The 26,987-nt window shown below is 33.6% G+C and overlaps 4 protein-coding genes across 9 annotated transcripts in view; 1 reads left to right on the top strand and 3 right to left on the bottom strand.

The window, feature by feature from the left end:
- LOC135125476 (PH and SEC7 domain-containing protein-like) overlaps positions 1-1,927 on the bottom strand; it is a 75,540-nt gene extending 73,613 nt beyond the window's left edge. For all 5 annotated transcript variants that reach the window (XM_064051134.1, XM_064051132.1, XM_064051135.1 and 2 more), the window contains exon 1: positions 1,424-1,927. In XM_064051134.1, the coding sequence (XP_063907204.1) occupies positions 1,424-1,558 (135 nt within the window). In that variant the 5' untranslated portion in view covers positions 1,559-1,927. The remainder of the gene's footprint in view (positions 1-1,423) is intronic.
- A 6,674-nt stretch (positions 1,928-8,601) lies between these two features.
- On the top strand, positions 8,602-9,224 carry LOC135125478 (CDGSH iron-sulfur domain-containing protein 2 homolog). The gene is made up of 3 exons (XM_064051139.1): positions 8,602-8,698; positions 8,756-8,967; positions 9,018-9,224. The coding sequence occupies exons 1-3, from the start codon at positions 8,602-8,604 to the stop codon at positions 9,099-9,101; spliced, it is 393 nt and encodes a 130-aa protein (XP_063907209.1). The 3' UTR covers positions 9,102-9,224.
- Positions 9,225-9,237: 13 nt separating this feature from the next.
- On the bottom strand, positions 9,238-13,281 carry LOC135125477 (uncharacterized). The gene is made up of 4 exons (XM_064051138.1): positions 13,050-13,281; positions 11,483-12,107; positions 11,352-11,427; positions 9,238-9,437 (listed from the first exon to the last, which is right to left on the bottom strand). Exons 1-4 carry the CDS (start codon positions 13,105-13,107, stop codon positions 9,432-9,434), a joined length of 765 nt encoding a protein of 254 aa, XP_063907208.1. The 5' UTR covers positions 13,108-13,281; the 3' UTR covers positions 9,238-9,431.
- Positions 13,282-19,838: 6,557 nt separating this feature from the next.
- LOC135125479 (STAM-binding protein-like A) lies at positions 19,839-21,834 on the bottom strand. 2 transcript variants are annotated; one of them, XM_064051141.1, is made up of 6 exons: positions 21,540-21,834; positions 21,226-21,493; positions 20,724-20,931; positions 20,548-20,657; positions 20,362-20,499; positions 19,839-20,313 (listed from the first exon to the last, which is right to left on the bottom strand). In XM_064051141.1, exons 1-6 carry the CDS (start codon positions 21,662-21,664, stop codon positions 20,002-20,004), a joined length of 1,161 nt encoding a protein of 386 aa, XP_063907211.1. In that variant the 5' UTR covers positions 21,665-21,834; the 3' UTR covers positions 19,839-20,001. The 2 variants fall into 2 exon arrangements, with proteins under 2 accessions (XP_063907211.1, XP_063907210.1); XM_064051140.1 differs by having other exon boundaries at positions 20,548-20,931; positions 21,540-21,833.
- Between the last annotated feature and the right edge of the window lie 5,153 nt (positions 21,835-26,987).

A 26,987-nucleotide genomic window follows, 5' to 3' on the forward strand; every position in this document is an offset into this window, starting at 1 on the left:
ATGACTATTTTACACTTTCATTAAACCGAGACGTGGTATCATCGGCATGTCATGTATGTAGGAAGGTAATTCGATTTTTCGATTTTATCCAACCTTGATTGGTATTATAAATATTAGATTTGCTTAAGTGGAATATAAATGAAATGTGTAAGTAGAGTTGTTAGGAATAATTTCTCTGTTGTATAATCAAGATTTTTTCTACAGCAGAAAACTGTTATAGTATAAAATTAAAACTTGATTTGTTCTTGGTACTGATAAATTTGGACGGCATGCGATACAATTAAACATTAGTCATAAAAAAACTATTAGTAACAGGAAATACCACTTCTCTAATACAAATTTAATATTTTTAGTTGCGAAATAAAGTAAAATGACAAAATTTAAAATAACCCAATGCACATAACGTCAATTAAAGTTACTGATTAAATTTTAGCTGTAACACTATAAACCAGGTCATAAATTAAAATTTCACTAAGCAGTTATAAAAAAATGAAGTTGCCATTTAATCGCAACACAATTTATCAAAATCATCTTGACGTAGGGATCTATGAAAATAGTTCGTCAAATTAAACTTCCAAAAAATATGTATATTACTATATAATTATTATATACATGGTGTCAAAATGATAATTTTTTATACTACAGACTTCTACTACAAACTAAACAAGTCATAAATAAAAATTTGACTCACCAATTAACATGAAGTGTCGCTATTGTCAAATTTAACACTATGTTACAAAACACATAGTAGTCTTGACAGAAAGATTTTTACTGTAGATTATCAAACTAAAACTATAGTTCGAAACTATTACCTATGTCATGACAACCATTATATGACAAATTATAACATAACCAGTGCTTAACAAATGTCACCCGCTTCGCATTCAAATTCCAATTATTACAACGAAACTACATTAAAATATCATCAACAAATAATTCTTAAAGTATAAACAAACAACCAAATCAAAGATTACACAAAGTAGTTATTTGTTTCTCAACAAAATTATCTCGAAACGTAAGCACAGCCAACTGCGTTCTCCTTGTGATTGATCAAACGCACGTTTTGTCAAATGCGATATCAACAATATAAAACAACCGACATAAACAAACACGGCCTACTAGATAACGGAAACAATAAACCGAAATCCTTTCGACGCCTGGCCATCTTTCCCCCGTCCCCCCTACCCAAATGTCAAAGCTGACATTTCTCAGCGCACACTTCGATCGAAAACCAAAAATCTTCGCCCAAAACGTGTCAAATTAGCGATATGACGTCACCGATGCAGTTTTCCCGATTTTCCCCTGAAAATCGTCACGCCGGTAATGCAGATCCGGACCGCATTCCGGTTCGCTTTTTTCGGGGAAGTGCCGCCGCCTCATCGTCGGGGGCTCGATATCGATGAATCGACAAGACAACGCTTACCTCTCCGCTCTCGGCGGCTGGAGAGTCGTCCAGAATGTTGTAGATGATGGGCGGCAAGCCAGGTTTACCCAACAGGGAAAATCCGAAACCGGAGCTCTCACTGCGATTTAAAACCACCAAAAGTTCCTCAGACATTTTCGCCACACATTGATTTTCGGCTTGAACGAGAATGCACTTGCACAAACGAAACACAAACTACTTCCCACGACATAACCTACATGACTGAGTAGTGTGGGTTTGGAACCACGAGGGGGCGTCACGCGGCGAGCTGTCAATCGATGCGCGGGTAGGGTACGCACTTCAAAAGTAACCACACTTTTTAAAACATTTTCGTGATTACGTGTCAAAAAAAAGCACAAAAACTAAGGGTTTTGGATTAACGAACATGATGAATAAAACTGTTGGAGATCGAATCACATTCACGTTGCTGTTAAGACGTTGTATCTACTAGTTTAGCCGACGTTTGACAGAGAGCACGCAACCCCACCAAATGTCAACCACGGAATGTTAAACAGAGGCGGCGCAAGCGAACTAGAGCGTGAGGGTGAAGGGGGCCGTTTTGGGAATTTGGTGCACTCGAAAAATGCACTTTCGATTGCACGCTGTGTTAAATGTGGGCTTTTACGCGAGGATCATTATGGATGAGGGAAATGGGCGGTGGTTAGGGAATCCAGTGGCGTAGAACGGAAAAGCGATTAACCACCTAAGAATAATTAATTTCACTAACAATAAAATAAAACGTTAACAACGTTTTTCATTTCTTTCATAGTTATATAGCCATAACTATATAATAAAATAAAATTTAATTTGAAGAACCCTGTCCGATTTTTTTCAAATCACGAATTTCTATTGCAGATCACATGGAACATTTTTTCATAAATCAATGATAATATATCTTTTCAAATCAACAATTAAATCCTGGAAGTCAATGTTTGTACTGATTAAAATGGTGTCATTTACAAATAGAATTAGTTGAGTGTGTTTACCAGATTGTAATAAAGAGGAGCAAGTACTGACCTTTGTAATATCCCACTATTCAGCGGCTTCGACAAAGTTATCACGCTCTTTTAATACGTGTAATAATGTCTATTTATGAAACTAAAATATTAAATTTAATCAAATTAACAGTGAGATCCGATGCGCTTTGAATGTTTTCTGTGTTTAAACTTCAACACATTCAATCCTAGAAGTGAACTTAACTTTGATGTTTCAAAGCGTTCAGTCCCTTTGCAGGAATTCCAATCATTATGAGTTTTAAGGGGTGCGTCTGATCGAGTTTCGTCCTACTTAAATACATAGGGAATTCGGCTACTGCATCACAATTTGTAAAATGACAGATTTCAGATTTAGTTTTGACGGACGTTTCTGTCATTTTCACTTAAGTTGTACCCATTTTTAACCTATTGCACTTTCTGTCTACAGGATGTCCGTCCTAGTCAGCATTAGCGTAATCATTTAATTGATTTTCCTAGCGATTAAAAGTTAATTCTGTAACAAGTGTTGTTGACCATGAATTCGCCTAGACCATTAATTACAAGTACATATATAATTTTTACGGGATAATAATTATCACTTTACTAATTTATATAATAACTGGGTATAATATGGGTACGTTTTTAAGAAATGACGCAGTTCTTCGACGCACTTCGATTGTGACTAATTTACACATTTTTCTTTTTGCTTAAATTCAAAATTTGTATCTACATAAAAATATCTTCTCATATATATGTGATAATATTTATACCATAACACCAAATACTGTGCCGGGAATCCAAATCATAGACCACGGTTACGGAATCGATGGCCCTGATCTAGGCGATCGAGCTCTGCTTAGTTTCCAGCGTAATTTGTGTTGCGAGATTCACGGGCTGTTACAGAATTGGGCACATTAATCTAAAATATTTGTAGTCTGTAAGTTCCGATGATGATTAAAGGAATTACTGGAACTCCAAAACAAACAAATGTTCGTTACGCCACACTGTACAAACTTTTAACAACAAAGAATTTACATGGTGTTAAATTATACATTAATTCAAATGAATAGTTAAATCAAAAACGAGCTCATGAAGTAAACACAAAAAGGCACATATTAAATGCGGTGAAAATCAAAACAAAAATTCGAGAATAAATGTTCAAATTCAAGCTGTGACAAAATGTTTCGGATGTAGAAAATAATATTATATACAGATACATCGATGATTTTGTTGACTGAAAGAAGATCCAACTACGCCCAGTTCTAGTGCGTTTCACACATTCTCTAATTAAAGATTAATTTCGTGTTTGCCACTACTTTCAGTCGGTCCTTTTGTGCCTCGTTCGTCAATATTTTAGACCACACCATTCCAGCAGAAGTCGGGTGTGAAGATCAAGTTCAATCGAGATTTCTGCTGTGGAAAACCTTGACAAAACGCGAGTTATTACAGTGGTCTGAATTATGTGTCAATAGCGTTCCACCTAGTAACGACATCTAGGGATACAGGTGGAATTTAAATAGTAGAAAACTATCTTGGAATGTAGCCTGTAAGCTGACAACACGATAAACTGATTTCGAGCATCTTTTGTTGCCAATATTGTCACTAGCTAGTCTCATTTCATTAATAATCATTTCAAAATCGTGCACAATAATAGATGTTATTCATATTTTACATATACCTATACATGTAGTTTATGAATCCGTCTTAAGATCTTCATCCAGATTTAAAAAAAAAGACAAAATTGCATTTTGATTTAACTTTAAAACTGCAAACCCGAATGTCCCCCTAAGGTTTTATCGTAAATATAGGAAATCGTTAAGCAAAATTTATTCGTTTATTCCCGAAAATAATTCAATGTAAAAGGTTGTGGTGACCGAATTTAAATCAAAGTTTTCGCGCTGAAATTAATTGACAGCGGCGCGAAATCGCATTTAAATAATTTGAATTTGAAAAAAAAAGTTCAATCACGAAAAGGAACTCCTTAAACATAGGCAACCAAATATGCATGGATGGTCTAATGCACGTAGCGCTTAGGAGTTAGTTGCATGATCTTTGGGTTAGATGGCAGCACGTAGCGCTAGGGTAATTTCAGTTAGAGGGTTGGTAGAAAAGCGGCATGGCGGTAGAGTGTGTCATTCTGGTGTGTTTCGTGTAAGTGTAACCACGTGGTAAGAGCTAGGTTTAAATTAGTTGGTTTGGTAGTTAATAAAACGGGAGGAAGCCTTTGTTTAACGACGATCAAACGTATTTTTCATACTGATACAGTTGTCCCCAACCCGCGCGGTAAATTCTTGCGCCCTTTTAATCGAAAATTGCAGACTTCCGGTCGGACGCGAACACGTGTTGTGAATCTGTTCTTTGTTTGAAAATTCACCAATCAAGCTACTTTTTCTTAATACTCAGCTAGAGCAAACACAATTTAACAATTAGGATTATTTAAATTAACCATTTGCTAGAAGTTTTCATGAAATTCACTTAGTCAGGAAAAACACCTTATGTTTAATTACGAATAGGTCTCTGGATGCATATACGTAAGTGTTACATTATAACACTTCTAAATTCTTCACACAAGATTGCTAATAGTTCATTTACGGCAGTTAAACAAGTTCATTATACTGCGGACTGGCGGGGGGGTTATGATATTTTCTCCCCTCAGGTGGTTATCATCATTATCACGATTAATTCATCGGGGCATGTTTCGCAACGCCAGATTGATTAATTAATTAAGGCATGCCCCCAACGCTACAGAAAATTTACGTTACCGAGACGCTTTTTCCTCGCAACGATTTTGGATACATCACCGAGACGCTTTTTCCCTCGGAGCGATGATTGGATATTTTTGTATTTGTTTATTATGTGTTTTGTTGGGGTAACCAGTTCGTAGTATTTTAACTTCTCAAAGTAAATTATTTTTGAAGTAACCAATCATTTAGATCATGATATAATCTGGCATAATGTAAACTCTTTGTTTGAACCGTTGATAAAGTGTGGCAAAAATTAATCTCATGTAAATTTTGTTAACTCTGCAAATTTTCACATCATACAATATTTCTTAATCTCACAATCTTAACCTCAGTAATTTTATTTGTTGTATAAATTTAATTGGACGTAAATTTCATGTTCTACAGTTCTAACCTCACATAACATTTCTATTTGTACAAGTTTACTTCACACCAGATCTTTCGTCTCATAAATCCTTGCTAAGTTTTGTTTTGTAAATACTTTGTTGATGAATGTTTTCTATCATATAAATTATTTGATGTCCAACTTTAATCCCACATAAGAATTATTTGTTGTCTAAGATTTCACAAGATTGTATGGCGAATTTAAATGTTGTTTATTGCTCTTTGAAACTTTAACACTTGTTCAGTTGTTGTTAACATCAGAGTTATAAGAGATTGAATGTTTTGAAATGGAATTGAGGTTAAATGACACAGAAAACGTGGCAGAAGCGAGGTTTGGTTCCTAGTCGAGCTGGCGAGATTTATCGCGCCACCTGTACAAGTCCACAGGTTTGGATAGATTCAGGGGGCGGCCGCCGACGTTGTGAATTTCTCGATTTGGCCCAATAGTCGAGATCTTTGCGGGTTGGAAGACCGTAATGGCCTAGTTCCGCAGGGCAAAGTTCGTCATGGGATATGCGTGTGGGGTAGGCTTTGCGATAGATAGAATCACCGTCGCGGGGGGAGAACAGTTCCAGACCGGTAGCTCAGACTCCGCTTATGCCTCAACGCTCCAGGGGTACCTTTCTTGTGCTCCTGTTAACTGCCGTAACAAAAAAAAAAAGGAAAAGAGATCGGCCGCCACACGCCTGTAATAACTTGTGTACTTGCATCCAGTTACTTGATTCGGTTTTTGCTTTGTTTTATTAAACTTGTGATATTCCAATATTTGCATTGATTCCAAACAGATGTACAGAATTTCCGTTTGTTCGTTTTTCGTGTGTGTATGTCTGACAATTCGCGAGTGTTTTTCTTTCACATATCTTAAGGTGTTTGAAATGTAATAATATGTCGTCCGGGAATAAAACCAAAGGGGGTTTTTACGCTGAGGGGTAATTCTTCGCAGCGTCTTTCCCCCTGTGAGGGTGGTGCCGTTTCTCCCCCTCCAAACCAATTTTTGTCTATTATTTCTTGCGCTCTCGACAGTGTATGCACTTGTATGAAAGAACTTCTTCCCGCCATTTTTCAAAAGCAAAAAAAAAAAAAAACACACAACGTAGGTTCTCATTTGTTAGACGATCACAGCCAAGGCCAAACTTTGAATTTTTAAATTTTTCGCGGGCCTTTCAAACTGTTTCAAGGTCAAATTTTAAGGCGGGAAGTTTGGGTTATCACAAGGTACAAAATATTATGCAAAAAAATTTCGGGAATACAATACTGATAATGTACAATCATATTATTACGATTAGTTTTCCCGATTGTGACACCACCACTTTCCGGACTTACTCAAAGCCCCACTTTTCACGTTGGTGCACATGTCTGAACTGGTAGGGAGCGCAAACGTGAAAATAATTCACACTAGTGTGCACTCTTGGATTGATAACAGCGCAAAGTGACAAGTCCAACAGCTGGTCCGGATATGAGGTAACTATCGTTTTACCATCGGCACGATATTCCTAACATACATGACAACAAACGGTCCAGTAGTTGCGGAGATCATCTCCTTAATCAAAATCGACACACACAGACGGGAGACCAATTTTTTAGTCTTCTAGCGGTCATGAAACGTCGAGAAAACAGAAAAGTAAAAAATTTTTAATTCCTGCAATGATCTGATTTTTTTTTATTTTGGTGTAATAAAAAAACGTTTTGCGTGACTTGCGTAGATAACAAAATAATAAATAATCGGCGCAATACATATATCACATTGTTATTTTAAATATTTCGTGAGAAATAATATATAAAACGTGTGTGCAACAGTAACTGATAAGTGATAACGTTCACGCTACACACACTGGTTAAACGGTCTTATACGGCAATATATGTTATCCGTTGAACCATTTAGCATAATTATATGGTTGCTTGTGTATTTTGTCTAATCTCATTTTTCTGGTTGCATTTTCAGTTTTTTGCTTTTGACACTGAACAGGCAAAAATCGGTATATTTGATTTGTAAAATATACGTTTAGTTATAATTTGCGTATAATTGAATTAAACCCAGACCACGTGACGGACTCTACGCCAATCAGACATCGCTGAACGCCTCGTTAAATGCGTGATTAACCTAATATATTAGTATACACTGGCCCTAAGAGTCTCTTTTGACTCATCGCGTTATTATTATTTTATTATTAACTGATGTAAATGAAGTAACTCGAAAAAAATATCAACCCCCACCATAACATTGATTTGTTTACATATTCAGAGTCTTGACAGGTGTTTAACTTTATCTCCCCACGATATTTTTGCACCGACAACTTGTTATAATTTGATGATATTCCGTGCAAAATTTTTGAACCTGCAACCCAATTTTTTGTTTTTTTGATTAAGAAATGGCTTCTCCATTTTTAAAAGTCAGATACAGATATTGCAATAATCTGGTAAAAATTTTTTATATCATTATTAGAAAGCAAAACGATCATAATTTAATTCTAAATTAAATTCAGGGATAAACCTTATGTTCTGAAAAAAATATATAAAGTAGTAGGCGCAGTTCTTATGGTAGAATTGTTTTTTTTAATTATCTGTTGTTTAAATTAAAACCGACTATAGCAACAATAACAAACATTTGACGTCTGCCACAATAAAAGTTTTATCAAACAAACTTCCAGTTTGATAAAATAAAAAATTTCGTATGAGATAATGTGTTAGATTAAAGGGTAAATTTGATGATTTATTATTTACATGAATCAACAGGTAAAGGATCTTTGACATACGACTGTCATTTTCACATGTAACACTTATGCAACCAATGTCACATTTCGTTATGTTAAAAAAATGTAAAAAATGACATAACTGACAAGAAAAAATCGCGCATGGTTGTCCTCAAACTATCTGATTGGTCGGTTTCAAACGAACCGATTCCTTTCCACCGTTCTTCCATCCAATGTTACGCCACTGTTTAACCACATGATCAACAACCTTGTCCGAGTATTTTGCAGCGAAAGTCATCGAAAAAGTGCTTGAATACGTAATAAAGTCGATTCGTGCAGTCTTCCCAGTTCTAAAATTAAAACCCTGCAAAATAGTTGTTTAGCCAAAAATGCAACCAGTAGCGCACTTGGTCAAGGTATCTTTACCCAATTATCTTACAAATCTACCAGTTCCAGACTCGTTTGGAGGATGGTTTAGGTTAGGATGTAAGTAATCCAAAAACCTAAGTATATAATTAACCATAACCTGTGTGCGTTTTTTAGTTAGAGATTGGTTGGCCTTAGTTCCTCCCACAGCCGCCTTGGCTGGATTTACGTATGTTACGTATAGAGCTTTCTGCCCCCACGGCCGTCCCCAGCCGTCCGGAACCGTCAACCAAAAGATCCTGAAGGACAACCCAAAAGTGGTAGATACGATTGATATTGAAGACATTTCAGAGAAGGCTGTGTTTTGTCGGTGCTGGAAAACTAAGAATGTGAGTATTTATTTAGAAAATTGACATTTTGGTGATTATTTTATGTGTAGTGGCCCTACTGTGACGGCTCTCATGGTGCTCATAACAAAGAAACGGGAGACAACGTGGGTCCTTTGGTGGTAAAGAAGAAATGAGTGTGTAGCAGCTCGTAGACCCCATTTAGTTTTGTGCCTTGGCACTATTTATTTCTAACAATTTTTATTTTTCCAGTTTAGTAAATTTGTCAAATTGTTGTTAATATACACTGTTAATGGGAATTTGGTTAGTTAATTATAATTTAGGAACTTTTATTAAGAATTTGTTTTTACAGTTACAAAAATGGCGACATTACATACATGTTACTTATCAGCGCGTATCTGATAGAAGACCTACTTAAGATACAAATATAGATATCACAGTTACCTAAATATGACTATTCATTGTACTGTAGGATTGCATTTTTTTGTGGGTTGAGGAGCGTCATTTTAAATCTGAAAAAAACATTATTAAAAACAATGCGTGCAAAAATAATTACACAACAATGAAACAGATCGAGATTTGTTTACAAGTGTTTAAGAGATTTGACTCCGGGAGATAATCGCCTGAGGCGAAATCAACCGAGGATGTGCGAAAATATTTGCTTACATCAGTGGCGTAGCACGTCGAATCACCCAAAAATATTTTCAGTGGAAAATTATACCGACGACTTTTTTCGGTAAGCAAATACTTTAGTGACTTTTGAATTGGAAATTTTTTTCAGTGTACAAGTTGGCGATTTTTAAAAAAAAATTCGATTATACAGGGTTAGTCACGAGAGAATTACTTCTGAAAATTATTTTTACGCAACCCAAAATACGAATACCATGTACCATTTGATACTAACCGAATTTAAAATGAAATGCTTAATCCATGATTGCTTTGAGTTTGGCAATCTCATTTTGACAATTATGGAAAAGGAGGTTACGCGAGTGTCCATGGTGGTACCGCGCCAGTCCGAAATCTCCTCCGGCGCCTCTAATAAATTTGTCAGTGTGCCTCTTGATCTTTTGCAACCGATTAATCACGAGAAATTTATTTCTAAAAATTCCTTTTACGGCATTTTATTCAAAGGTAACAAGTAAGTAAATAATTTAACTACTAATCTGTTGAAAATGTTGGGCATTTTGTGGGGATGCTACGGCTTTTTTGTAAATGGATGACCGAAGAAGTCCAGAGGTTGCAGATTTGCACTTCGAAGAGGCTCTAGGTGACGCAGAGGTAGAGCACTTACGGCTTCAGTATAGCCCAGATTGATCTGACTGTATGTCGTCGATCCAACGGGGCTCTAGAGGCGAGTCAACGATGAAAAAAAAATGTTAAAAATTAATTAACTTCAAAGTGACACTGCCAAAGTCAAAGCAATCATGGATTAGGCATTTCATTTTAAATTTAGATAAGATCAAGTGGTACAGGGTATTAGTATTTTGGGTTGCGTAAAAATAAGTTTCAGAAGTAATTCTCTCGTGACTAACCCTGTATAATATATAATGATTAAAATTGTCTTCTGGATCCTTTTTCGTCATCACAATTATGTTGGAAAGCTGATAATTGTTGTGTTTAAAATTCATCGCTGGGGGTAAGGAAATCCAACAAGACATATTTAAACAGTATAAGTAATATCCTGACATTGAATTTTGAGTTAGGTAACCACTCTTTTGAATATCAGACAGCTGTGTTATGTGTTTTTAATAAGTAATTAATATTGTATTTTTTTATAATACCGCATTTTGTATAGAGGTATTGAAAACTTTGAAAACAATAAAAAAATTTCAAGATAATTTTGAAATTATTTTTCTTCAACTAAATTAATGTCATTGTGGCCTGAAAATGGGAGATGTGTTTCATGTTTAATTATGTGTTATTTTCTAAACAACATTCCAATTATAGATAATAGTGGTTGTTTTACAGAAGTGGGGGTAGAGCGTATAATATGTGGCAGGTTTTTTGGGCATAGAATTCTAGTTACCTTAATGACGACTTTTTTCATACATTTATCTTAACTTTTTAGTTTGGACTTTGTTTTGATATATGTACATACAATAACAAAAACTAACAGAAATACATTACAAAAATTTTAACACGAGTAAGACAAAGTGTCCATTCTGACCAATCTGTGAAAAAAATTGGCATATTTTAAACGCTAAACCGTTGCATTATAATTATAAAAGTTGGTTTAATTAAAAAAAGAAACTAACAACAATCTCGTTACGGTAACGGATCTACGGAATTTAACTGGCGGAACATTAAACTCTTGATTTGTATATTACAATTGTGTTGCTTTAGAATTGGTTGATGGTACTCAAAAAAAACCCATAGCGTCATAGCATTCTATAAAAATTTTGCACCTGTTAAATATTATCACTTACAGAAAAGTGTTTGAGATCGTCCGGATCGAATATGTCGTCACTATCAACCAACATCTCTCTGCTACCATATTTCACCCTAAAAATCAAACGATAAGTAAAAATACAGGCACTCATACTAAACCCGAGTATACTCTAACGATCGCCTCCATAGAATCAACGCTGTATATCCAAAAATACAAATAACTAAAAATGCGCCAACCAAAATGGCTGCCGTTGATCCGCTGATAACAGGGACGCCATCTTTATATGGTTCCAGTATCACATTTTCGCTGCTTTTCTCCGTACTTGTTTGTTGTGTCGTAGGTGTTGTTACTTCTGATTTAGTCGTAGTTGTTTCCGTTTTAATCGTAGTTGTTTCCCTTTTAATCGTAGTTGTTTCCGTTTTAATCGTAGTTTCTTCTTGCGTGGTTTCCGTTTTAAATGTGATTTCATTAATTGTAGTTTCTGCTTGTTGATTCTTTTCTGTACCGAATTTATCGTCTTCTGTATCGTCCCCGTTTTCAATCCATTCAACGACACTTTTTTTCCCTACATATTCGTCTTCTTCAGAGGGATTTAGAACGACTTCACCTTCTTGCTTTATTGGCTCTTCATCCTCATGTTTGGTTAATAAATCTTCAACTTCCGTGTCTACTTCCGAATGACTCGCTAAATTCTCCCTTATACTCGAGTTGTCCACAAAAGTGTAGTTTTGGTTAAAATTTGGAAATTCCCGCGGAACTACCGGGGTGACATCTGTGGTAGTTGGAAGGGACACTAAAACAGACGTGTTACTTAACCTCACTTTCTGGCATGTGTTTGTTTTTCATGGCTTATCTTTTATCACAGTTTTGTGTGGGGAATGTCATTATGGTTTATCACAGAACTATTTTAAATGCGTTTATCATAGTTCGTGTGTAAATAGAAATATTCCAGACGGTTGTATTTTTACAGGTTGGTTTATTTAAATGGATTTGTTGTAAATAACTACGTTGGTCGTAATTATGTCATATAACTTGAACTCGGTACACTGGTTGGATAACAAAGCAATCTATATATAGACAATCGATAAAAAAGATGAGTATTTAAAAATACTTATCGGATTATTTGAGGATTGTCGGCACGAGGCTTGTAAATTTCCTACGTCACTTATATAAATAGCAAAAAAATGTGTGTACCTGTACATAGATGGACAGAAATAGACTCAGATATTTAAATTCCCGGAAAATGAATAGGTACCTATAACATATGTATTAAATGTCAACACTCAGTACATACTGTTGTACTACTAGAAAAAAAAATTTTTCATTACTTTGACATACACGTGCGATTGTAAACGTACATGAAGTTTGATATGCTTTGACTCGAACCGGATTTGTTTTGATTCAGTCAATGCATCATCTGTTTAATATTAACTTTAAATGTCACACGAAATGACACCTCCATAATAACTCGACATACGTTAAAGAATGCAGAGTCAACTTGAACTATAGATTTTTTTTTCTATGTTAAAATTCTGAATTTTGAAAAATTTGAATTAACTGTATACCAGGAAGAAACGCAAAGTCCTACAAAATCAGTAGATTAACACAAATTTTGGCGGCAGTTTTGAAAAAATGCGGAAACCATGCACACTATTCATCCGAGGCGCGTTTATCAGCCACGTTTGCGTCAGATTATCAAAAGTGCACAACAACACAACGACAAAAGTTCAAATACCTGCACAAGTGATCACCAAACAACAAGCACCAACAAAACTAATCCACCACATTTGCATTTTTCTTCACTTTTCTCAACACAAACATAAATTGAAGAAATGTTCTGTTGAGGCCCCGACGATGTACTTTCTTCTCACATGATTTAGATAACAACTGATTATTTTTGTATCAGATAATTACATTTGTAATGGGTTTATTGTTGTTCAGTGTAGACCATACAACGTGTAGCTAACGAATGACTGCTAATAGCACAGAATTTTCCCATAATGGTTGGTAAAGATGACTCATTTATGTCTAGGTAGTTATTGGATAAAAATGAGTTAATTGGTAGGTGGAAGGTAGGTAATGTGAGGAAATTACAATGGGTGAATTTTTGAAGTCGGAGGTCAAATGAATAATCAAAGATGCGGCTTATTCAGAGTTCGGCGAAATTTTGCCCATGGTGGGGATTTACGATTTACGGTTCTTGAAACTTTAAGAAGAGAATGACTTACTGAACCAAGAATGAGTGGGTATTTTTACTTAGATCTAATTTACATTTCCCTTTGTTTTAACTAAAAAAGAAAAACTGTACCTCACATGTATTGTTACTTTATCGTCATTGTGTTACGAGCACAATTATATTAACAATTTAAAAATACGGAATGAGAGAAAAGCAATCGACACCAAAATAAATATTGATTACAACCGATTTTATCACTGATAAACTTATCTTTAATTGATTTTAGTGGAATTTGATCCACCGTTTGCCTTATATAGGATATTGAACGCACTGTTGTATGTAGTCAGGTTGGCCGAGCGGTCTAAGGCGCCAGATTTAAGCTCTGGTTCTCGAAAGAGAGCGTGGGTTCGAACCCCACACCTGACAGAACTTTTTTTCTTGCTTTTTACGTGTTAAAATTTTAAAAATATATATTTTGTGGCAAAAGCTTATTTCTTTTACTATTATTATTTTAAACGAATCAGTTTGATAAATTGTACATTCTGCAAATGATTTATGCACTGTGACGCAAGTATTTTTTTAATTACTTACCGCCTTATTTAAATAATTTAAACAAATATTTATATTCCTGGCATAAAAATCTTGTTGAATTTACGTGTTTACACATTACAACCGCAACTGGGAATTTCGAGCTTTGTTTACACAGACACCATATTACAACCTGAAAAGTGGTTTTAAAATAAAGGGTAATGATAATAAGAAATAATAACATTTATTGGTCTTAATAGCTGTCTATACCTATAATAATAATCTGTCCAGTAGTTTCAGAGATTATCTGTTTAATAAAAATCGACACAGACAAACAAACGGAAACACGAAATCTATGTTTTCGTACTCGCAATGAAACGTCGAGAAAACCCTCTGAGACAATTTCATCACACATTATATGTTTAATTTTTTCCTTACAAACCTTGGTGAAATTAACAACGTGTAAGGTGAAACAGGTTATCAAAACCCTGAAATAATGAGAAATCAGTATCAAAGGTTTTGAAATGATTCACTGATGGCAGATTTCCACTTTTAACCGTTTTTAATAAAGCTACTTTCACAGTCCAGTTACACTGAACTCAAGTTTAATTCCTTGTTTGTCTAAAAGTCTCTCTCTTTAGATAGATAGAGAATTAAATTATAATTTCCAGGTTATAGACAGCATTAACGCATAAAAACACACTTAAGTCTAGCATAAGAGTTTAAAAAGCAAAGAATCAGTAGTAGGGTCAAGTTTTGCTTGTTAGGTTCATTACTAGAGCTCGGACACCGCGGTAATCCAAATGCGTGCGGGTGTGGATTGCAAATGTCAAGGCCGGGAATTTACGTTGACGCATGGGTCCGAACCCTGTTAATTACAAACAAACAATAGCTACGCACACAATGTGTAAGCAATGTTCTTATTAGTTTTATCACTGCCAATTTTTACTTTCTGATTTTGATTAGAGAGATAATCTCGGAAAGTACTCGGCCGATTGTTTTCAAATTTTGTATTTATATTAGGAATCATAAATTAGAATTATAAAAGAGATCTTTTAAAGTTCTCATAAGCATGGTAAATTTTTGATCAAAGTGTATTTGCTCATCCCCCCTAAAAAATTGATGACGTCTTAAATATGCAAAATATGATGATTGTTATTTATTTTTAATGTATAATTAATATTTTTTAAATTTGCTTATGCAGGGTCTCTCAGAAAAATTAATGACTGAGTTGTTAAAAACAAATATCCAATCAGATTTAGCAATTTAACTCGTTACTTTGGAAATATGCAATCGAACACCTTTTAAATTTAAAGTTTTTACAAATTTAATAGGGGCAAAATCAATCTTATTTTAGCAAGTGCTAGCCGCGCCCACCCGCCCCTACTTTCTCAGAGTTCCAGCCCTCTATTTTCTCCAACGCTATGGCGTTTGCTAAAATCAGTTTTATCTGAGCAAGTATTAGTCCCGCCCACCCGTCCTCTATTTTCTCAGAGGATGTCATTTACCAAAATAAGACTTATCTTAGCAAGTACTATTATCTAAAAAAATAATGGGCGGGTGGGCGGGGCTAGTCTTTGCTAACACAAGACTTATTTTGGCAAATGACATATCCTCTGAGAAAATAAAGGGCGGGTGGGCGGGCCTAGTACTTGTTAAGATAAAACTGATTTTGCACCTATTAATCTTGTAAAAACTTGCGAAATTTATGATTTGATTTTTTAATTGTTCAATGTCATAAATTTTAGATTTTTGAATTTTTCGATTTTTCAGTTCTTTTCAAATTTTGACGTTTCTGAATTTTCAGTTTTCCGATTGCTCATGTAATCTATTTTTATATTATCCCATTTCTCGACTTCCCAAGGTTTCGATTTTTCAAAGTTATACTTTGATTTCCCAGTTGTTCAACTTTTGAATATTTTAACTTTCCAATTTTGAAAATTTTAGGTTTTTCGATTTCTTGAGTTTTCAGTTCTTCTATATTTCAATTTTTCAATTTTTCTCGGCTTTTTACTTTTTGGATTTTCAATTTTCCGTTTTTAAAATTTTAGATTTTTTTCCTCCACTCTGTATCTTTGTTTTAAATAAAATAAAAATAAAAAACTTTTCAATGTTTTGTACTTCGATTTCCCAATTTTTAAACTTTTCGATATTTTACCTTTCCAATTTTGAAAACTTTAGGTTTTTCGATTTCTTGAGTTTTCAGTTCTTCTATATTTCATTTTTCAATTTTCGGAATTTTAAATTTCCGATTTTCTAATTTATTTCTTAATTTTTCGATTTTCCAATTTTTCGATGGGGCAAACTCGAAAAATCAAAAAGTTAAAAATGGAAAAATTGATAAATCGATAGATTGAATAAAACATCGAAACATCCGAAGCTCGATATTTCTCAAAAAATTCTCAACTTTTTACGATTTTTAAATATTTCTATTTTTAAGTTTTTCAGATTTTGACGTTTCTAAATTTTCAATTTTCCGATTTGTGAAGTAATCTCCTTTTTACTTTCCTATTTTCCGACTTCCCAAGGTTACGATTTTTTCAATTCTTGAATTTTTTGATTTTTCAGGTTTTTGATTTTTCAATTTTTCGATTTTTTAAGCTTACGATTTTTCGACTTTAATTTAATCTTTAGTTTTTCGATGTCTCAATTTTCCAATTTTTTAATTACTCAATTTTTTGGATATTTCTTTCAATTTTGGGATTTTTCAATATTTCGATTTTTCGACTTTTTTTCTGGGGTTTCTATTTCTCGACTTGTCGATTTTTCAGTTTTTTGATTTTAAAATTTTACATTGTTGAATTTATATTTTTTGATTTTTTGATGTTTGGTTTTCTCGATTTTGCGATATCCTAATGTTTTAAATTTTAGATTTTTAGATTTTTCAGTTCTTCAATATTTTTTAATTTAACTATGACGTTGCTGAATTTTTTTGTTGTTGGATTTCCCACTTAATCCATTTTTTTATTTTCCCATTTCTCGACTTCCCAAAGTTTCGATTTTTCAGTTCTTTAGTTCTTCAGTTTCTCGGAATTTCCAGTACTTTCTAAGATAAGACTTATTTGGGTAAATGACATATCCTCTGAGAAAATAGAGGGCGGGTGGGCGGGCCTAGTACTTGTTAAGATAAAACTGATTTTGCACCTATTAATCTTGTAAAAACTTGCGAAATTTATGATTTGATTTTTTAATTGTTCAATGTTATAAATTTTAGATTTTTGAATTTTTCGATTTTTCAGTTCTTTTCAAATTTTGACGTTTCTGAATTTTCAGTTTTCCGATTGCCCATGTAATCTATTTTTATATTTTCCCATTTCTCGACTTCCCAAGGTTTCGATTTTTCAGCGTTATACTTTAATTTCCCAATTGTTCAACTTTTCGATATTTTAACTTTTCAATTTTGAAAACTTTAGGTTTTTCGATTTCTTGAGTTTTCAGTTCTTCTGTATTTCAATTTTTCAATTTTTCTCGGCTTTTTACTTTTTGGATTTTCAATTTTTCGTTTTTAAAATTTGAGATTTTTTTCCTCTACTCTATAACTTTCTTTTAAATAAAATAAAAATAAAAAACTTTTCAATGTTTTGTACTTCGATTTCCCAATTTTTAAACTTTTCGATATTTTAACTTTCCAATTTTGAAAACTTTAGGTTTTTCTAATTCTTGAATTTTTAATTCTTCTATATTTCAATTTTTCAATTTTCGGAATTTTTAAATTTTCCATTTTCCAATTTATTGCTTAATTTTTCGATTTTCCAATTTTTCGATAGAGCAAACTCGAAAAATCGAAAAGTTAAAAATGGAAAAATTGATAAATCGATAGATTGAATAAAACATCCAAACATCCGGATCACGATATTTCTCAAAAATTTCTCAATTTTTGTCCTCTTCAATTTTACGATTTTTAAATATTTCTGTTTTCAGTTTTTTAGATTTTGCCGTTTCTAAATTTTCAATTTTCCGATTTCTGAAGTAATCTCCTTTATGTTTTCCTATTTTCCGACTTCTCAAGGTTATGATTTTTTCAATTTTGAATTTTTTGATTTTTCAGGTTTTTGATTTTTCAATTTTTTGGATATTTCTTTCAATTTTGGGATTTTTCAATATTTTGATTTTTCGACTTTTTTCTGGGGTTTCAATTTCTCGATTTGTCGATTTTTCAGTTTTTTTGGTTTTTAAATTTTACATTTTTGAATTTTTATTTTTTGATTTTTGGATATCTCGATTTTTCAGTTTTGCGATATTCTAATGTTCAGTGTTTTAAAATTTTAGATTTTTAGATTTTTCAGTTCTTCAATATTTTTTAATTTAACTATGACGTTGCTGAATTTTTTTGTTGTCGGATTTCCCACTTAATCCATTTTTTTATTTTCCCATTTCTCGACTTCCCAAAGTTTCGATTTTTCAGTTCTTTAGTTCTTCAATGTTTTGGAATTCCAGTACTTCCTAAGATAAGACTTATTTGGGCAAATGACATATCCCATGGGAAAAAGAGGGGTGGGTGGGTGGGCGGGCCTAGTATTTGTTAAAATCTCGGTTAAAATAAAACTGCTTTTGCCCCTATTAATCTTCTAAAAACTTGTGAAATTTAAAGGTGTTAAATGCAAATGTACAAAAGATGATGAATTTTAACTTGCATTCATATTTTTTAGATTTTCTTGTACAGATGACTCAAAAATGTATCATTTTATTTTATTGATTAAATCAGGAACGGCAATTTTCCCAGAAAATGTTGGGAATACAATACTGTTATTTTTAGTATTACAGTGCACCAATCCAAGTCGATATACGTGTCCTTGAAAAAATGTTGATGACGTTCACTTCTTAAAAATTGAAGAGAAGAAGAAGAAGAAGAAGAAACTTAACACATGTTTAAAAGTAATTTTTTGTAGAAAAATATGGATTTTGCAATTAAATTCCGCCCCTCTATCTGACAACGAATAAAAAATTCATCACAACTGAGATAGGGGCGGGTGGGTGGGGCTTAATTATTGCCTTCAAATGGCTATGTATATTAAGAAAAAAATGGCAAAATATAAGCCCCGCCCACCCGCCCTATCTCAATTGTAATGATTTTATTATTCGTCGTAAGCCGAGGGGTGGAGCTTAATATAGAATTTGTTCAGCAAAATTTTTAGAGGGGATGAGAAAATAGATTTTGATCAAAAATTTACCATGGACTTTAGGTGTTAGCTTTCGACCAATTTTTTTATAATGCTTTGGTGTAATGTGTAGAATGAAATAAGATTTCAAAAGACTGACTCGACCCTAATTACCATTTAATAGTAGTTATTTAACGAATTTGTTTAATGATAGCTATTAACAATCGAGGTCGAAATTACTAACTAACCATAGACCAACATGCTAGTTATAGGATTTTTTCGATAATAGAAATATTTGAAAATTAAAAATTACATTTAATTATGCAACCAAATATACACCTTCTGTGTCCTATTCTTCCATTTCAGAGTCCACAATTAACAGATTACAATCAAAACAAATTAAAAAACACCGTAATTGCTAGGTCTAGAAACCCTTTCCAGCTTTCAAAAAAGAAATCAAAACAACTATTTGAATGTCACAAATTTAAACACACAAAAAAGAAATCGTCATTAAAGTAACAAGTCATTACGATGTTGTGATGGCAAATTTAAGTATGAACAAGCAAACAGTTTTGAGCGCTCGGTTGTTGCGAGATACACGAACTACACCACATACTGATCCTCGTTGAGTAAGACCTGTTACATAAGTGACCACGATATCCACTACGCCTGTTTTTCACGGGCGATTTAATGAGTTTCCCCATTACCGGAATAAAACAACTTTCACTTCAAAAAAATATCTATTAACATTAACCAGAAATTAAATTAAGGAAATATTCCATAAAAACTTTATATTATCCGCTATAAATATCACATTACAATTTGATTTCAAGTAGAGTTAAAATTTTAAGGTAAGTAAAATAATAAAAGCAACAAAAATTAAATCAACAAGCATCTAAAAACTTTGGTTTATTCATCCCCGTGCGTAGATCCAGCACTTCCAGATCCGCGTTATGGTCGATCTTCACGTGTTCAGCAACCATAAACAACGGCGGTTCCGTTGGATGTGGATGAAATCCGGACTTCCGACACCCCGCTATATACTTTAACCCATAGTCTGGTGTAAGGACAAAAAACCCAGTTTCGTTATACCTGGGAGCGCAAACAATTGCGATCGCTTCAGGCATTAACAACTGGTATGGACAATGAGTATGCAGATCCACGCTCGACAAAAATGCAGTTTGCGTGGGATGAGTCTAGAAAAAAAAAATAGTTGTTTGATAGTACGAAAAATACAACAATACATGTATCCATCCAATTGTAATCAAACTGTGCTGATCCTGAAAATCAAAAATTTCTTCCTCGTTCATGGTAGTACACGAGTCTGATGTACCTTTCTGTTTTGGTAGGATCATGTGAGTTATAGTGAGTATGTCTTGCTCCTACAACGGAACGGTAAAAACAGATTTTTAGTCAAAACATCAACATACTAATTTCCCTGCTAGGATTCCACACGTTTCTATGTTGTTCATAGTATTTCTTTGTGCCATTGTTTGAAACTGGATCATAACCTTTGAAGGCACGATAACTCGGCGTAAAGCTACAGATTCAAACCGTGTACTTAAAGGATCTAATGGTTTTTTTGACCTGTCTACTGTGGGCATACCGGGTATTTCTGATTTGGGTCCTTTATTTTCTTGGGTTTTATTATCTAATTCTGCATTAGGATCTGGGTAATTGACGTCGGCTACACTTGGCGCCATTTTGATGTCGGATTCTTTACTTTCATGTACACGTATAGTGGATGTAGATACCACGTCGGAATGGGTTGCAAGCGTATCCAAGGATTTCCGAGTCTCTATTTTTTTTCTTGCCTGTATAATAACAGCTACTTTTACTACGTGAATAATGTGGTCGCGTATTTTAATATACAAGTACTATACCAAGTATATACAGAATATTTTTCAATTCAATGGGCGATTTTTCCCCCACGTGGGTACGTGGACGACTAAACAATAATTTTCCCTCTTCGCCCATGTACGAATATAGTGTTACACGAAAATTAATATTTACATTCCAAATGTATGAAATTGTTTAAGGTTTTAAAAATGACTTCAATCAAATTAAATTGAAACTAATTATTAAAATAATAATAATAATAACAATACCCTGTCAGCCATATATCTATTATATTCTTCCTTATACTGGTTCAACAACTGCTCCTTCAGCTTCTCTGCCTTTGGCAGCACTTCCCTCAGCTTTGTCTGATTAATAGCTTTCATCTTTACAGGAACTGTGTGAAAATCGGGATGTCTGCGAATTTTTTCCAGGAACAGAGTCATGAATTTTAAATACAAGACGTACGCGTTTTCGAGATTTCCCTCGCTGTAGTAAACATTAGCCATGCGGACCATTTCCAACCCGGATCGGTAGTACCTAGAAAAAAAGTTGTACAGATTGGACTATAGACGGAAGTGCCTACCGGGTTGGTGGTATGTGGAAGTCCACTTCCACCGCATTGCAGTAATTTATTAAATGTTTCAGTCTTTCTTGGGGCTGCACTAAATTAGAAGTATGCCTGACTACGTCTACGTCTGATTCCGCCATTTTGATTCGGTTTTAATGAAACATTGTCAAAGGGTAGTTTGTGAGGGAGTGATTTGCGAAGTGATGTTGCATGTAAGGGTGTGACTCACACTTAATCCCAATATTCGATTATTTTGTTAGGTTTTAGGTTATATTTACAACTATGACAGCTGCGATTGTGGCGCCATCAAACCTAAAGCTTTTGTAACTATGCAACCCAAAATACCAACCACCGCAAGTGGCGACCCAAGAGAGGACTCGCTAGACATGGTTTAACATTTTTTTGGTTTTTTGTATGAAAAAATGATATTAATATCGATGTATCTACATCAAACTGCAGCTTTTTCATATTCTAGAACGCAGAGACCAGTCCAATCAATTAAAAAAATATGGCTGAGAAATATCGTAAAAAAAGCATCATTGTATGTTTTCTTTTCAAGTTTTTTGAGTCATAACCATCATAGAATCGCTTGAAAATTCGCACATGGATAAAACATCACTTTTTACAGGCCGCATTAAATCATTAAATGTTTGTTAGTGGTACAATTTGTTTAAATAATAATGCGTTTATTAAAATCAAAATATATCACAAATTAATACAAAATACGTACAATAATTTTAACAGGAATATGAGAGGAAAATTAATGATCTATTGGTTAGCAGAGTTTTTAACAAAAACTAACAATTATTGAAAAAATGGGTATCAATCACTAAAATTTACGGAAGCGACTTTCCAGGTAAAACCCTTATCGCCTGCTCTACCATAAGCTGATTGTTAGCGTTCTCGGCTGATTTTTGTAATTTATGGCAAGGAACTCAGTTTTATAACAAGCCGCCAGGACCGGCTGTAGTAATCTATTGTTAAGGAAATTAACTTTTACGCAATGAGGTACTATCATAAAACTGAATTAAAACTGGGGAACTATAATATTTTTACTGCACTCAGGATTCTGAATTCAATACACATGATTACTAAAAATTGATTGTAATATTATTGTTAATATATATTTTCCTTTGTTAATTAATAAAACTAATAAACATATTTATACTAATAATATAATAAGAAGATACGACACCCTATTACACTTACATTCCATCTCCGTTCCTTGAAAATAACAAATACAAATTATACTGGGATCACACAATACTTACAGACTTAAACATTACAGCTAACAGACCAGACATCATACTTATCAAAAAACACACGAACGAAGCTATTCTCATTGACATTGCTGTTCCTGACACAAATAACATTATTCAAACATACCACACCAAGATTTCAAAATATCTACAATTATCGATAGAAATGAAATCCATGTTGAATCTTAAAAAAATTTCAATTCTACCCCTAGTTATCTCTAATGTAGGTGTAGTTCCAAATAGCTTAGTTGAGAATTTAAAGTCTTTGCATTTGAATGATTCAATAATTATCAAAATTCAAAAAGCTGTTTTGTTAGGAACATGTCATATTGTTCGTAAGTTTCTTGAACAGTCTGATCATGTCAGTCAGATTAGATTAGCACCAGTAGGTCAGAGTAGTGTAGGTCACTTTCCAAGTGATGCGCGGATAAATGGTCGGTAGTTACGCTAGACTTTTGGGGATGGGGTGAGATTAGAGAATAATAGCAGACTAATTTGTATGCTGTAATTCTAGAATCTCGAAAGTTGTTCTGTTAATCTAATCAATGCATATCATTACTTGGTCTTAGTACCCGTAATGATAGAAGTCTTGCCTGAATGCCGGTCATTTCCGGGTCAGCGGTGGGTCTTAAAAACATAAAAAATATATAAAATACAGCTTTTGTTTAACACGTATAAGTAGCTAAGTGTATCTACAACTTATCCCAGAAAGGATGTGTTTTAAAAAAGCCCTACGCCTAGTAACTTCTCCCTTCATTGTTTACTCGAAAAAAGTGCACGTATATGTTTTCATTTGCCGAGAGATCATTTTCAAAATATATTTATAATAAAAATAGGCAAGTCTTGGTGATGAAAAATGTACTCCGAATATATTATTAAAGTACATAAAAAAATTGGTCTAAAGAGTTTAGACAGTACTTCCCTCGCTGTCGGAAACTTGACGACTGCATGCCTATTGTGTTTTTTTTCTCATTACATTTTTGTAGTGGGAATTTAAAAAAAAATTGCGATGACGTCATCAACATTTTTGCAAGGACACGTATATCAGTTGGGATAGATGTAGTGTAATACTAAGAATAAAATTATTATATTCTCAAATTTTCGGGAAAATGAATTGGGTCGTTTGAATATTGATTTGTAATAATCAATAAAATAACGAAACAATTTACTCACGTATACCTACGTATCAGAGGCAACTGAAAATCGTGTATGTATAAACATTGTTAATTTAAGATGACAGGCGTAACAGCATACGTGAGAGCCAAACACAGAAACTGTAAACAAAACGACCGTCGGTTTTATTGCTTCGACTTCCGCTTATTATATAAAACATTGGGTTTTATTTTAATTCTTGACGGTGAAATTCACAATTGGTTGATTATAAACATGTCTATTTCACATTCGCGGAATCAAGTGAACGCATAAAACAAATGCAGGTCTGTAATGTTAAAGTCGATGTAAATAAGCGTGCTACCCTTATGTTTCAACCGAGTTTTTCCTTTAACAAATTTTGTGTCTACCAAATTGGGTTGGTTGGGGTGTAATACTAATAATAAGTGTTGTCTTTAATTTAATCAATAAAATAAATTGACTTCATTAATTTTTTTGAACCACCTCTTAAGAAAATCTAAAAAATATGAATGGAATGATAAATCACAAGTACAAACTCATCATATTTTTTGCATTTTAGATAGGATTTATTCAGCAAAATTTAAGGGTGACGTCATCAATTTTTTTAGGAGGGATGAACAAATACATTTTGAACAAAAGTTTACCATGCTTATAATAACTTTAAAATATTCCCAAGATTTCAAAGCATTCGGTTTTGTAATTCCTGATTAAATCGATAAAATAAATTCACGCCTTCATTAATTTTTTTGAGTCACCCTGCATATGCAAATCCAAAAATATGAATGGAATGATAAATCACAAGTACAGACTCATCATATTTTGTACATTTTAGATACGATTTATTCGGAAAACTTTTGAGCTGACGTCATCAGTTTTTTGTAGAAGATAACCAAATATATTTTGACTAAAAATTTATTATGCTCTTTATAACCTTAAAACATCTGCAAGATTTCAAAGCATTCGGTTTTGTAGTTCCTGATTAAATCAATAAAATAAATTTACGCATTCATTAATTTTTTTGAGTCACTCTGTATATGCAAATCCAAAAAATATGAATGGAGTGATAAATGACAAGTACAGGCTCATCATATTTTGTACATTTTAGATATGATTTATTCGGCAAACTTTCGAGCTGACGTCATCAAGTTTTTGGAGGGGATAAGCAAATATATTTTGACTAAACATTTATTATGCTCTTTATGACCTTAAAACATCTGCAAGATTTCAGAGCATTCGGTTTTGTAGTTCCTGATTAAATCAATAAAATATATTTACGCATTCATTAATTTTTTTGAGTCACCCTGTATATGCAAATCCAAAAAATATTAATGGAGTGATAGTTCACAAGTACAGACTCATCATATTTTGTACATTTTAGATATGATTTATTCCACAAACTTTTGAGCTGACGTCATCAAGTTTTTGGAGGGGATAAGCAAATATTTTTTGACTAAAGATTTATGATGCTCTTTATAGCCTTAAAACATCTGCAACATTTCAAAGCATTCTGGTTAGCAGATTAAAAATTAAATTTCAAAATGTTGTTTTATAATTTTGATTTTTTTTCCAAAAATCTGGACGTTTCGGGTGAAAAGTCGATTCAGAGTTGTAAACTACATGTGTAGGACTATGTTATTTTATACAATTGAAAACCCATTTACTATGTACAATTTTGAAGTGACGTCATCGCTTTAGTGGTGGGGATGATTCGACAAATTTTGGTTAGCGTTTTACCATCTACATGATATTCTTAATATAAGTACAAAATTTCACAACAATCGGTCGAGTACTTTCGGAGATTATCTGTCTAATAAAAATCCGTGACAACAGACGGACAGACGGACAGACGGACAGACGGACAGACGGACGGACGGACGGACAGACGGACAGACGGACAGACGGACAGACGGACAGACGGACAGACAGACGGAAATGGGAGACCTATTTCTTCGTCTTCTAGGGGTCATGAAAGATCGAGAAAACGTAAAAGTAGAGAGTCGGCCGACGGACTCGATTACAATACTTCCTTTGCTTACGCTCGGGAAGTAAAAATAGAAACAAATTTTATTTATTTTAAAAAAATCTCTCGCAAAGGCAGGATCCTCTTTCTTCTTGAATCAATTATTTCGGGCAATAATGCGACAAAGTAAAATCTGCCAAGTTTATCTGCCATCTTTTTACACACTTCTTCGTTTTTTTCTATATTAATTCCTGTGGGTGTCCACACAACAAAATAAACTTGTGAAATACCCGTAACAAGCATTTGTCCCTGGACTTGAAAGTAGTAATCATGATTTTTTTTTACTTTGAATTCTCTCTCTGTCAATGTACAAAATTTGATTATTTTTTTTCTAAGCGCTTCTTCGGGAGACAAATCTTGCAATTTTGAAGGGCATTTAATTTCAACTAATGCACTCGTAATCCTCTAGAACCCTGTCTGGACTAGCAGCCAAGTAAGGAAATTGTTTTGAAATAAAAAAGCCACACCGTTCAGTTTTTATACTTTTATTTATTTCAAAACACTTGACAGCTTTTTCCTAACTTTGTTATCCATAGCATGTATGATTGTTACCTCTGTACTGTACTGTACAACAGAGACTCCACAGTTTTAGCTGTTGCGGTAGTTGATCTAAGTTTGTAAATACGTCCAAAATTTGAAGCCGTAACCCTAATTTCTCTTTCTTTTGCCCAAATGTGCCTGTTACCTAGTGTCTATTTCAATTTGGTCTAAATTCAAATATAATTTTGTCAAAAAAACCTCTTTGGCTGTCACAAATGTTTCTACATCCATGTCAGGATTATCTAAAAAATATTTAAACCATAATCGCAGTCGGGACCAGCATACGTGCATTTTTTTACGACATATTTTTTTTACGAATACTTTGTCTAAGACGAGCTTGTTTCATAGACGAACAACATTTTTTTGTTATTAAACCAGGACCGTTTTAATCACAATATATTTACTTATCCCCTCTAAAAAATTGATGACGTCACCTCAAAATTTTGCTGAATAAACCCTATCTAAAATGTACAAAATATGATGAGTCTCTTCTTGTAATTTATCATTCCATCC

The sequence above is a fragment of the Zophobas morio genome, unplaced genomic scaffold (assembly GCF_036711695.1).
Source record: "Zophobas morio isolate AGI-343-1 ecotype UQ-CSIRO unplaced genomic scaffold, CSIRO_AGI_Zmor_V1 ptg000008l, whole genome shotgun sequence".
Taxonomy (NCBI): Eukaryota; Metazoa; Arthropoda; class Insecta; order Coleoptera; family Tenebrionidae; genus Zophobas; species Zophobas morio.